Raw genomic sequence first — 12,183 nt, 5'->3', positions numbered from 1 at the left:
CTTCCAGTACTCACTCACATATTGACTGAGCAAAACCAGACAATACACACACAACACTCCCACACCACCACCCCACTCCCAGGCAGATGTTACAGGTAATTCAAAACTCCATCAGTCACCCAAACAGCTTCTCAAGTTTGAGTCCCTCTCTCCCTTGTGCAATTTCACAACGAAAAATAGCAACTATGCAGCTAAGAATGAAATACCTAAATAAATCCCTCTCAGTTAACTTGCAGCAGAGCAACACTTCCACTCTCCCTTCTGACCAAAACATCAAAAGGCTGACTGAAGAGAAAGAAAGATTGTATTTGTCTTCTTTCTCACTTCACAGCCTTTCTTTCTGTAAAAAAATGCCTTATGAAATCAGAAACACAACGCAGGTACCACATTTCCTACTTTCTCCTTCAACTAACTTCCAAAAAAGCGCTGCATCATGGTCCAAACTGCTTAAACAAAACAGTTTATAAAATTGTACAACCAGCAGTCAAAGCTGCACTAAAACAAGTGTCCTGAAGCATTGCTTACAGACTCAGTGGTACCACTAAACTCCAAACAATGCTTTTAAAACTCACAAAGAATATATTTTAGTCTCCTATTCATACAAGCTAGTCAAACTGCCAAAATTTTGCTAACAGCCCATACTTTACTAAAAGACAATATTAGTAAAAAATCCCAACACCTCTGCCAACACTACTCCACACAGTGAAGATGGACTTTGTCTTGTGCATCAGGTAAACAAATCAAATGTTTTTACTTTAATATCGAGACAACTTAGATCACACCCCATCGCTTGCTGCAGCTAGCTGAAATTTATTCTCCTAAAAAACTTCTGATGTGAAACCATAGTAAAAAATAAAAAGAAAATCAGCCCAGGCAACAGCTCCCCCCCAAAGTCTATTCTTGGTTAATATGACCTTCAGTTAAAGCCATTCAGTACAATTGGGAAAAATAAAAATAGGAACAATGCTTGTAAAAGGACCATACAAAGGGTCAGGAGAAATATTTCCATTTTTCTCAGAGGTTATGTTTATTTATTATTCTCAGAAAGAGAAAAAATATATGCAATATTAAGTCCTCACCAACCTTATTATGTCCAAGTTTCCTCAGCAGTCTTGCAGGATGTATTTTTTTTTCCCCTCTCCTCGAAGTTACAGGGAATTAGTTGGGTTGGGGGAGGTGGAAAACACCTCCAGGGAATCTCTTCAGCCACAAATGCACACTTACCTTGTAAAACTCCTGTGCAAACTGAAGATAATACTGTTCCCCCATTTTTTGTTATTCTTGCTGCAGAATAACAAACTTGCCAGTGAAAACAAGTATGATTGCTCATTTGATTCACTGCAACACGGGCATGCTTGGTTTGATCTGCTTTAACTAATCTGCTAATTTTACATGGAAACAGGACAGTACCCTCCACCTTCCATGACATGCATTCAGAAGTTGACTGGGGTTTGGGGGGGTAGATATTTCCAGCTGAATTCTGAACAGAATGTATATATGCACCAACTTACAGCTTTAGTGCTAACAAATTCCTTTAAGATAAAAGAAGTGTACACTACATGAAAAGACAAATTAAAAGGCTGCTACAGTCAAAGTGAACTGGAAGCAGGAAAAAAAAGATCTTTCATACCTTAGCTCTTAAAATAGAAGTTAAGCATGTGCCATGCTTGTAAACCAACTCCAGTCTTAGTGGCTGTACTTATCTCTCTAGATAACTAAGATTCAAGGACAAAAGGATCAAGCCAATTCAGGGTATAGCTGGCCCAGTTACCTTTGGAGATAAGGCATTCATTACTGAACAAAATTTACATTTTTATGAAGAACTGCTTCACAGATGTGATCCCTGAGAAACTGCAGGACATCTGACAGTCAGATAAATCACTGTGATATTTCTAGATGAAGAATGCCTAAAGAGGTCGTCTTTACTACTAAGCAAGACAATGGAAAAGCTGCTGACATTTCAAAGACTGGAAGATAAATTATTTTACATAGAAGGATTTTGTCACTGAACAGTAATATGTAAAGAATTACTTTCCATTTGACTTAAAAACATTGGGACGGGTTCAGGAGAACACCTTAGTTATAAGGGCACTGAACCTAAAAATAAGTTTATAACCAATCAGCAACGATTACCCCAGTGGTAACTTGTCTCCCACATTTCCCTAGAACTAGCATTTCTTTTAAATATGAAAGCCTATTTAAATACCAGAAAATCATCATTATCTAACAACTCATCTGTAAGTTGCATCCGAGAGTTTAGCTTGAAGGACTGAAAGTGCTCCAAGGTTCAGCAGTGTGCAATCTGTTCTGTACCACAGTGTTCACGTGGTCTAACAAGAAGAGCACACAGCGCATTAGAAAAGTTCCAAAGGTCTCTCCTAAAACAACATGACACTGACCTATGAGAGTTTTTCCCCGGTCAAGTATCCAGTGACATTCAAGATGACAAGATCAATGGCAAAAGCATGTTCAAACTCTTCCATTATACCCAACAGCACATAAATCATCTCAGGAGCTACTGCAGTGCGAACAACGAAACACCAAAGAAAGGTTTCACTTGCAGCTGATTCGTGTAAATCTTCCTGAGTTTTACTGAAGACTTCTTTATTATACAAATTGAATAAAAAAGAACTCATCGAATGACTTCAACCCCCCTGCTGTAAACATATCAATAAGTAATGTGCAATCAACTAATATGCAATATACTTAAACAGCTCGAAGAAGATTTAAGTACTTCCAATGAAATACCTGCCATCCAAAGGTTCAGTTTAATCAGTTTCTATTGTGTAAATAAAGCTTGTGCACACAGTACAACTGGTACTGTCCAAGATACAGATTTAACTTGTGTTTAACCCCTCACCATGCTAGTACTTTCAATACTTCTAGCTTATTTCCTGTAAAATGGGTTAATGGGTTCATCATAATTATGCTGTCCACAAGTGCTCTATCATTAGAGACTGTGCTCTACATAAACCCAACCTTACCTAATGATCAAAGGCAACTGCTGTTGCCTGTCTTTTGCCTGCAGCTCAAGCAGTTTTAACGTCATAGGTACATTACCATGATGTACTAACTTAAGTTAAATGTCTTTTTCCATCCTCTGGATGTTTTATTTGGCTAGTAATTCTAAGGCTTTTAGAAAAAAAAAAATCTTTTCCAAAGGAATTAAATCTTCGTTACCAGAATACATTTTTACTGTTTGAAATCAATGACCTTACTCAGAAACATCCAAACTTTTAACATGGGAAAACCTGACAGCTATAAATATTAATTCACCTGAAACACTTACCTCATCTTACACATGGATAAACTGCTTAAGTCTTTTGGGTGTACCACGAAATAACGCAAAATAATGCTAGTGTAATAACAGAAACAGTTATGTGCAAGAATGTAAAGTTTAAAATAGAAAAGAAAAAAAGGTGGTTTTCTTATATCTAAGCAGAAAGACTAACACAAAAGGGATCAAATTCCCTGCTACTGCTATCCTGAAAGTAAGAAATATGAAAGTAATCCTAAAAATCTGTATCTAATTTAGTAATAAGACTTTTACACAAACACTCCACTAGTCATCATGGAGACAATACTGAATAACATTACGTGAGGGGTGACAAGTGAAGCAGTTTCTGTCTTTCAGATCAACTATCTTCAAAAAAACCCCCAAAACCAGTTACATAATACAGATTTGAGGAATGGCAAAGAGCATATTCACATAGAACATCAGTGAGCGACTGGGGCAAGAAGAAAACTGGAGTTTATGCACCAAGTACAGGTCTTTGGCCAATGGTAGTAACGTGCAGGAATTTAAAACAGCAGCAATAAAAGAGCCAATTACTTCACATAATTGAGAGCTTTAAGAACAGGAGAATTTTGAAGCTAAATTCTGAAATAGAAAGTATTATAGTATTGCCTTCATGTAACCAGAATGCTTACACATACAAGTGACATATGCAGCCAACACCTACCAGTCTTTTTACTTTGCATTTTCCAAATATACACTTACCCATTACTGGCTTTCAGCTCAGTTGTAGAGCTTTTGTATTTTAGCATCTAGTGTGCCAAAATTAAGGTTAATTTGCCTGAACATGGAAGACTATATAAAAATCAAAATAAATTTGAACTTCAAGCTTCTTTGGTTTGGACATGCCTTTAATGATGGAGCAAAATAGCTGAATATGTCATTGCAGTCAATGTTTGATTAGGATCCTTACAGCTGCTTCTCCTTCAAGACAAAGAATTCAGTGGATCATATTTTATCCCCAGGAATAACAGGTTTTAGGCTACAAAATCAGATTAGCCAAAACAAGCAAAATTTCAATATAAATGACAGGTGACTCCTCCTGGTGACGCTTGTGACTCTTCCACACCACAGCCCCACTGTGTTAATGAGAATTTGTGAAGGTGGGAATGGCCATATCACATCACATGAGTAAGTAAATTAAAATAATGAGTCAACATTGAACCTGAAAAAAAAAACAACAATCTTCCTTTTCATTTCCATCAAACAGAAACAAACATTTCACTTTACACAGACATACTGCAGGCAGGCAGGAGCTGTTAATGTAATCACTGTCATACATAAAATATGACCTAGGATGAACATGGCCATTTAAACTGCATGTGTACCAACTGCAGTTAATAAAAGAATGTTTAAAACAAATTAATGCAAAAAGATTTTTAAATCTCTTTTTGCAACAATTAGTTTTCAGACAAGTTGTGCAATTTACAGCAGACAACACTCAAGAGCAGAAGGCATTTATAAAAACACAAAATGTTTGCTTCAGGTATTTAAGATATGTATGTACATAAAAAAGTAAATACATAACATGCATGTATATCACCATAAAAGAGCTTACAGTTCTTTGTGCTTCTCCTCTGCCAAAATTTGGTCGTTTGGCTTCAGCCCATACCTTAGGAGGAAAAAAAAAAAAGACAAAGCAGTTACTCATGCGAGAATATAGCCAGAAAATGTAGTTTTATAGTTTTAAATTATTAAACTACGCAACATTTGTTGATTCAGATACCTCAGGTGTTGCAAAGACAGTTAAAAAGTTTTCTAAAAAATTTATTACATGTTTTTCAAATTAAACTTAACATCACACAAAATTTTGGGTTGTATCGTGGCTTCAAACTCTGGATACTTCAAACTGGATACTTCGGTTGACTATATATCAAAAACCATTGCACTTCATACCATAAACGGTACACTGATCTTAGAATTTGGATCTGACAAAACGCCAGTGTGAACAGTCAATCTGTCTGTAATGTTTCTCTCTATACCAAATAAAACTATTATAATAAATACTAACATAATTCTGTAGAAAAAAAATATACTTTAAAAACAGGTTCTATTGAGGAAAACTTCTGCAGTCCATACAGGCAACTTCCAATGAAAGCGAGTTCTTAAGAGAATGAAACTTTCTTTGCTAGCTCAACCTAAAAGGGGATTTAACAGAACAGGTTGCCTACACTGCCTGATCAGAGGGAAAAAGGAAGGCAGTTTCTGCCAGCACAGGCTACTGCCAGCCATGCTGCAGGCTGCACTGTCACTCACTTCAGAAAACCTTCAAGAAATGACCTCACTTTTGTTCTACCTCAGAGCAAAATCTTCTGCCATCTCAGCATATCCCACAAACCGAATTGCTGTGGTGTTCTGCGAGGTTTGCTTTTTTTCTCTTGTATTTGGTGGGTTTTTTTGGTTGATTGGTTTGTAAAATAGTCATTCATAATGTAAGGTAAAAGTCAAGTGTCCACTGGATAACTGCAAACAGCTAACTGCTCACATTGCACAAAGTTCCCACTGTCCCTTTGCCCTTTGTTTTTGATCCTTCCTCCAGTCAACTGCAGAACTGTAAATTATTCCTCCTGCGGAAAGATTCCGGTCACCGACCAACTACACTCAGCTATCTTGCAAATTGATCTTTGTTTGTAATAAACAGATAAAATATACCTTCCCTATTCCTTACAGTATTTTCTAATGATACTCTCGGAAACTCATATTTTTAGCATCCATTTAAAATGCAAGCATCGACCCTGGACACATTCTCAAGCTCATTAGTGCTGGCTGCATTCAAACACTGACTGACTCATTTTTCCTGTACACACATGCAGAGACTGCCTTAGGTTATTTGCCACAGCATCAAGCTGACTTCCACACATTTATCCACTTTGCTGCAAAATCCTTCACGTAGACACTTCTAATCAGGATACAATGCGGTTCATCCACATTCTCCTTCCAAATGCAGGGCTCACATTTGACTCTTACAGTAAGCACACTGGACTGTAACACACCGTTCAATAACAAACAGATTCAGGCCATTTCTTCAATCGCCCAGTTTTTTTCATACCATCCTATTAGTCTTTAAGCCACAATTTTTAACTGTTATGATCCTACATTACTTCCAAATTAATGTTTTCTGTAATGAACAGTACCAGGCTCTTTTTCTTTCACGAAAAAGGGTCTAGCCCAACACCAGACTCTTCATAATGCTGCTACACCTCCCTGGTATCTCCATTTGTCATGTCTTAATAAGCATTTTACTGATAGCAAATACTTAGGTATCAGAGAAAAAACAAAGAGCTAACAAAAAATTCTAAAAGAAACATCTTTCAGAAGTGAAAGGACACTACATTTACCTATGAAACTTGCCATCTTACTTAAAATGAAATCAGGTCATTTGTTCCAAAAACGTCTCTGTCATAGACCGATACACTAACACGCAATCCATTTTGTAAATGGAGATCATTTTCCACATTAACAAATACACTCACATAAAGTCACAGACATTCTTCACTAAAAATAACACAGCGTGCTTTTCCTCCACCAGAAATCAAACTACTTCAGCTTCAACTGCATACAGAGGATATAGAAATAATATATATACACTTGAGCTTTTTAAAGCTTCCACATTTCTTGTTACTTCATTATTTTTTTTAACGACAGTTTTACCCCCATAGTTACTTAGAAAGGGGAAAAAAATCCCAACCAAATAAAACCCATCACTACTTACTCAGACTAATAAGTCACTTACTACAGAAATCATGTAACATAACGGGAACGCTGTTTAACAGATGTGAGCTTTTCGGGTGTATTACTGACATACCACAGAGGGGCTGGGAGGGACACAGTTGCTACCCTCAAAGTTTGCAGAATAGTTCCTTTGGTGAACCTTATCTTACCTAATCTTTTTCACCATCACCCCCTTCTCTTACCACGAAAATGGCATTTTTAAAATATTCTTCTTTGACCCCTAAAGACATCGCTTTGATAGCAAGTTGTGAAAGAATACTTGCCACAAAGGGACATGCTTGTAGAGTTCAAAATTTTATCAGTACTTTATGCATTAAGATGCATATTATATTTCCATACACAGCTGCTGAACTATTTAATAAATGTAAATGTGGAACTAGCACAGTGAACAGCTTACATAATATTTTGCCAACATGTGGTTCGTAGGCAAGATTGATAAGCACCAGTTGGGTCTTTGGAAGAACTCCTCTACAAAAAAAACACTTTAGGAGTTAACAACACCAAATGCAAAACTGAAGCTGAAGATAAGCAATCAAAAAATTTAAAACAAGGACATTTAAAACCACCTAAGCAACCTGAACAACATGTTGTGTGTATTAAAGATTTACATGGCTGGCATTAAACTATTAAGTAGAAGAGAAGCAAACACACTATGGAAGAACTGAAGGGATCACAACTTCACTTTTTTCTGCTCCGTGAAATTCAAAGTTCAACATATCCTAGAACATTAAATAATTTTTATTCTTTTCAACTATCCAGTACCAAACTGTGATGCACTTTCAAAAAGTTAATAATTTTTTCAGCACTGCTCAAGCTCCTATTTCAAAAAAGGGGGTCTAAGAAGAAAATCATGCAAGGGTCTACAGCAAGATTACAGGTAAGTGTCAAAACACACTGCAGTCCATTTCAAAACTGATACATTTAAGCCCTTTGATTTGTCCTTTGCAGACATTTAATCTACTGGAAGAGTAGCCAGTGCTGCAGACACCCCCTGCAGAATGGCAGCTGTCCATGAGGACAGGCGGCAGAAGGGCCGCGACTCCAGCAATTATCACACTGCACAGCTGCCTCCCTGCACGGAGCTGGAGCAGCTGCTGTGCCGACACCACACCCAGCTCGGAGCATCACAGCTGATGCCTTCTGACAGCCCAGTATGCTGACTGCACCTTGGGCAAAACTTCCAGGGCTGAAAATAGCTTTCTTCCCAAACTCAGTTCACATGGAATTTCTGAAGTGGTAACGTCTTGGTCTAACCTCTAGATGTCATCGTACCATGGTCACTCAAACATACCCTGTTCTAATCAAAACTTAAGTGCCCCAGCTGCAGTTAGGCCCTAACAGAGATCTTATATTTACCACACATCCTCTAATCACAGTTAAAATTACAACTTTCACACTGTTTTATGTTACTTTTTTCAGCGCGGAGATAATTTTTTTAAACAGTATTCTTTCCAACCTAGTTACGAAAAGGCATGTTTAGGAATTTAACTTACCAGGGCAAATGAGCAGTCTAAGCCCCATACATCTCACCAAGAACCAAAGGCCTAACTAATTATTAATTCATAACTACATTAATACCAAAAATTTTCCCTTTCCACAACCCTGGAATTAAAGTAGCATAGACCCAGACTAAAATATTACTGGAGACATTCTAAGAACTGATACACAGAATTGGAATGATGTTGAGGAAATCTGGCTGTAAGTACAGCTAACTATACTCTGAAAAAAATGCCAAAGCCACTTGGAAGAGTTTTACTCTAACAGCTAGAAGTACAACTGACCGACACATTCTATTTGGTTATAACACTACAGACAAAAAAATCTAAAGGTGGCATACTCCCCTTCATGTACATGACTTGCCCAGCATTCACCTGCAAGTTTATCATCTCAATTTCAAATTTTGAAGAAATATAAAATTTTATTAAATGTCTGCTTTTCTTTTTTAAGCATACTAGAACTTCCAAGTTCAACTCTGACTTGTGCAATGGATTTTAAAGATTCTTGTGAAATTGTAACCCTATAACTCAATGCTTTTTTATTTCCCAGCTCCTAATACGACAGAGTATGAAAATTAATGTACTTGGACAGTAGTCAACATTTTTACAATAATGCTTTTAATGTAACAAACAGCCATAAGGCACAGCTCTCTTCAGGCAGCATCCAGTTTTACAGTGCCTTACCCGAATTAAAAAGAAAACACAGCCTACACTAAATATGTACTGGTGATAAACTCAAACATGCATCAAGTTTAGATCTGCTATATCAAGAAGTTCCTGAAAAGCTGGTAAAACTCACCTGTCCTAGGGCCCAAAATAAAAACTAATAATGAGCTAACAGGTTTAAAAATAGCAATACATCTTCAAATAAAATCACCTTTCAAAATTTCTTGATTCCACCAATCTAAGCAAAAACTTACACAGAAACAATAGGTAATAATTTCACAGATATCAAAATGAAAATTAGCACAGACATATACACTCTGCTTGGGCCAGAAGAGCCAAGACAAAAATCTCCATCATGCAGACTACCCACAAAGAGGCACAAAAAATTGTATACATATCAGAGTAATATTTTCATCACTATTTTCAACAATAATTGTGAAGAACACGACACTAGAGATAAAAGTATTTTCCTGCAATAACCATCCATGTCAGCATAAAAAAAAATATTAAAACTATTCCCATAATACAAAGCTGGGACAGTAAAGCACTCTAGGAATGCTCTAAACATGTATCTGCACAGACGTTCTGCTGCCTTGCTTGATGCATAAATAAATACAAACTTCTTGCCACATGACTCTGTACATGTACGTGGCTCTGACTAACCCTGCTCACCTTTCAATGCACTTGGGCTTTGCTGTTCCATAAGCTTATTGTACTTGACGTGGCTTGCTGCACTTACTGCCTTAAGAATTCCCCAGATTGATTAAAAATTGAATGTATAAAAGGGCAGATTTCCAACGTGTTCTTTGAACTTTGCAGAACAGTCATCAGAAAAAGGAACAGAGTGCGATTTCTCTGTCAGACACCTAAAGCGTGTTGGTTGCGTTAACTGGACAAGCCAAGTAGATTTTATGCTATACTAGGCTATGCTTCATCAATAAAAGAAGAAATCCTTTAAGACAGAGCTCTGCAGAAGTATTTCTTCATAAATTTTCAACAAAGCCATTAAGAAACCTTAAAGATTTCACTGTAGTCTTATTTCAGATTGATCTAAAGTAGTTTCTATAAAAATGATCCAGCAATTATGACGCTTCAACTTTCAAGTGAAGTTAAGGCTACTTTCACTGGCCTGAAAAAAAGAAACACAGTCCTTTCACTTTTGTTTTTTCTTAATTATTAATCTTGCCAAAACTAGGACGACCATCCTGTAAGGGCATTGGTGCTCACATGTCCCTTTTCAGACTATATTGATGGATTTCTACCAAAAGCAGTTAACACATCCTACGAGATCTTTCAGGTCAGGAACACAGCCATGTGTGAACCTGCTACAACAGTGCATCCTCATGAGCTTTTACAGGCCAATGCACACAGCAAGCCCAGCAGAAGCTCACAAAATATTTCTAACACATCAGATTTATGGAGGATAGGTATAGAGGGTCAGTCTGCTTCTCAACTTCCATCTGCAATTTATCAGACAGAGTAAGAATAAGTAATGCTGCCCTAAGTGCTAACTCCATTTCTCTTGACTTGATCTACAGAGAGATCAAAAGGCAGTAAGTAAACTGCTTTTCCTATGGTAGTAAAATACTACTTAAAGCAAGGCAGTATTTCTGCAATTCTGACCAGGCTACAGCTACTTAGAAATTTCAGTTAAGTCTAGTGTAGCTTTACTCTTCCCATGAGCCCAGTAATCTTTCCCACGTACACAAATACGAAGTGTGAGTACCGTGACTTGTATTTGTTTGGATCATTACTTTGAGCTTGCTAAGCCAGATTCTAGAGGCTGTGCATTTTCTAAATCCAGACGAAAACAAAAAACCACAACCCAGACCTTACCTTGTGTATAAACTCAGCTGTAAAATCTGTCATGGACCAGATGAAACCAGCTAACCCAAAATTAAAGTTCTGTGTAACTGGCACATACAAGGACCCTTGTTGAAAGACATGTTTTTTCCCCTCCATTAAAAAAACAAACCAGACAGTAGAGGACTGATTCATATTCTAAAAGTCTTAGTGTCTTGCCTAACCTGCACTGTTTTTACTCCACCAGTTTAATACGGTTGTTTTTTCATTTTTTCTTTAAATTCCTTTATTGCTTTGCTATAATCTCCCAGTTTCACCATTTGAAATGAACCACATTCCTCATTCCTTCAAAATTTCTCCCTGCCTTTAGCCTCTCTCCTATTCCATAGCAGGGTAGCTGGTCCTCCCTACCTTTTTACATTCCTTCTTGGCCTGAAGCTGACAGCAATACAGAGACCTCTTCTACATTAATTTCTGGGTTTAGTGACAGCTGATCATTATTCACTGCTACTTGAGGATGACCTTGAAACAGGTTAGACCATTTTAGAAAAATTCTTTATTGAGTAGATACCGCTTTGTTGACAAATCTAAAAGGCAAGTCCAGATTGTCATCCTTGAAAAACTAAAAGATTAAAGAGGGACTCTATGATAGCAATACAACCCCAAAGAAAGCCTGCTTCCAGAAAAACCTAAGTTTTGCAGTTTTGCAATGGTCCACTCATACCAATAAAAGAGGGAACTGCCTTTCAGACATTCGTTTGGGAAATTATTAGATCTGTGAGAGAATGCTCAATTCAGATGGACTTCAACACAGATCACTGCTTGCAAGACTATGCCAACACTATGCCACACATCCCTGAGTGATGTTAAGTGAGTTAAGTGGAGTTAAGTCCAGTAGCTACTGCTGAAATCCAGAGATGACAGCACACTGGCAATGGTATGTCATGCCAACAGGACACTCTAGCAGACAGTAAGAACAACCCATTCAAACACAGCAACTTCAAAATACAGACAGATGCAAAGCCGAGTAGGTAAGGAAAAAGAATAAAAACATGGGCGGGGTAAAGGCATCTCACAGAGTAGAAACTTGGAGAGGGGAGAAACGAGGTGTCATAAACTGCAATTAACTCAACCTGAGCTGCCAACAAAAATTACGAGGTATAGTTTTCCTGATGTTTTTTCTTTCCCCTT

General features: G+C 37.4%; 1 protein-coding gene across 2 annotated transcripts in view; it reads right to left on the bottom strand.

Moving 5' to 3' along the window:
• Positions 1 to 12,183, bottom strand: part of ADK (adenosine kinase) — a 277,270-nt gene that overhangs the window by 238,314 nt on the left and 26,773 nt on the right. For both annotated transcript variants that reach the window (XM_027739901.2, XM_027739902.2), the window contains exon 3: positions 4,854 to 4,907. In XM_027739901.2, coding sequence (XP_027595702.1) covers positions 4,854 to 4,907 — 54 coding nt within the window. The remainder of the gene's footprint in view (positions 1 to 4,853; positions 4,908 to 12,183) is intronic.

The sequence above is a fragment of the Pipra filicauda genome, unplaced genomic scaffold (assembly GCF_003945595.2).
Source record: "Pipra filicauda isolate LSUMZ 115617 unplaced genomic scaffold, ASM394559v2 scaffold15_size4787011_pilon, whole genome shotgun sequence".
In the NCBI taxonomy this organism is placed as follows: Eukaryota; Metazoa; Chordata; class Aves; order Passeriformes; family Pipridae; genus Pipra; species Pipra filicauda.
The sequence above is the reverse complement of the archived record's forward strand: the minus strand, read 5'-3'. Positions and strand labels throughout refer to the sequence as shown.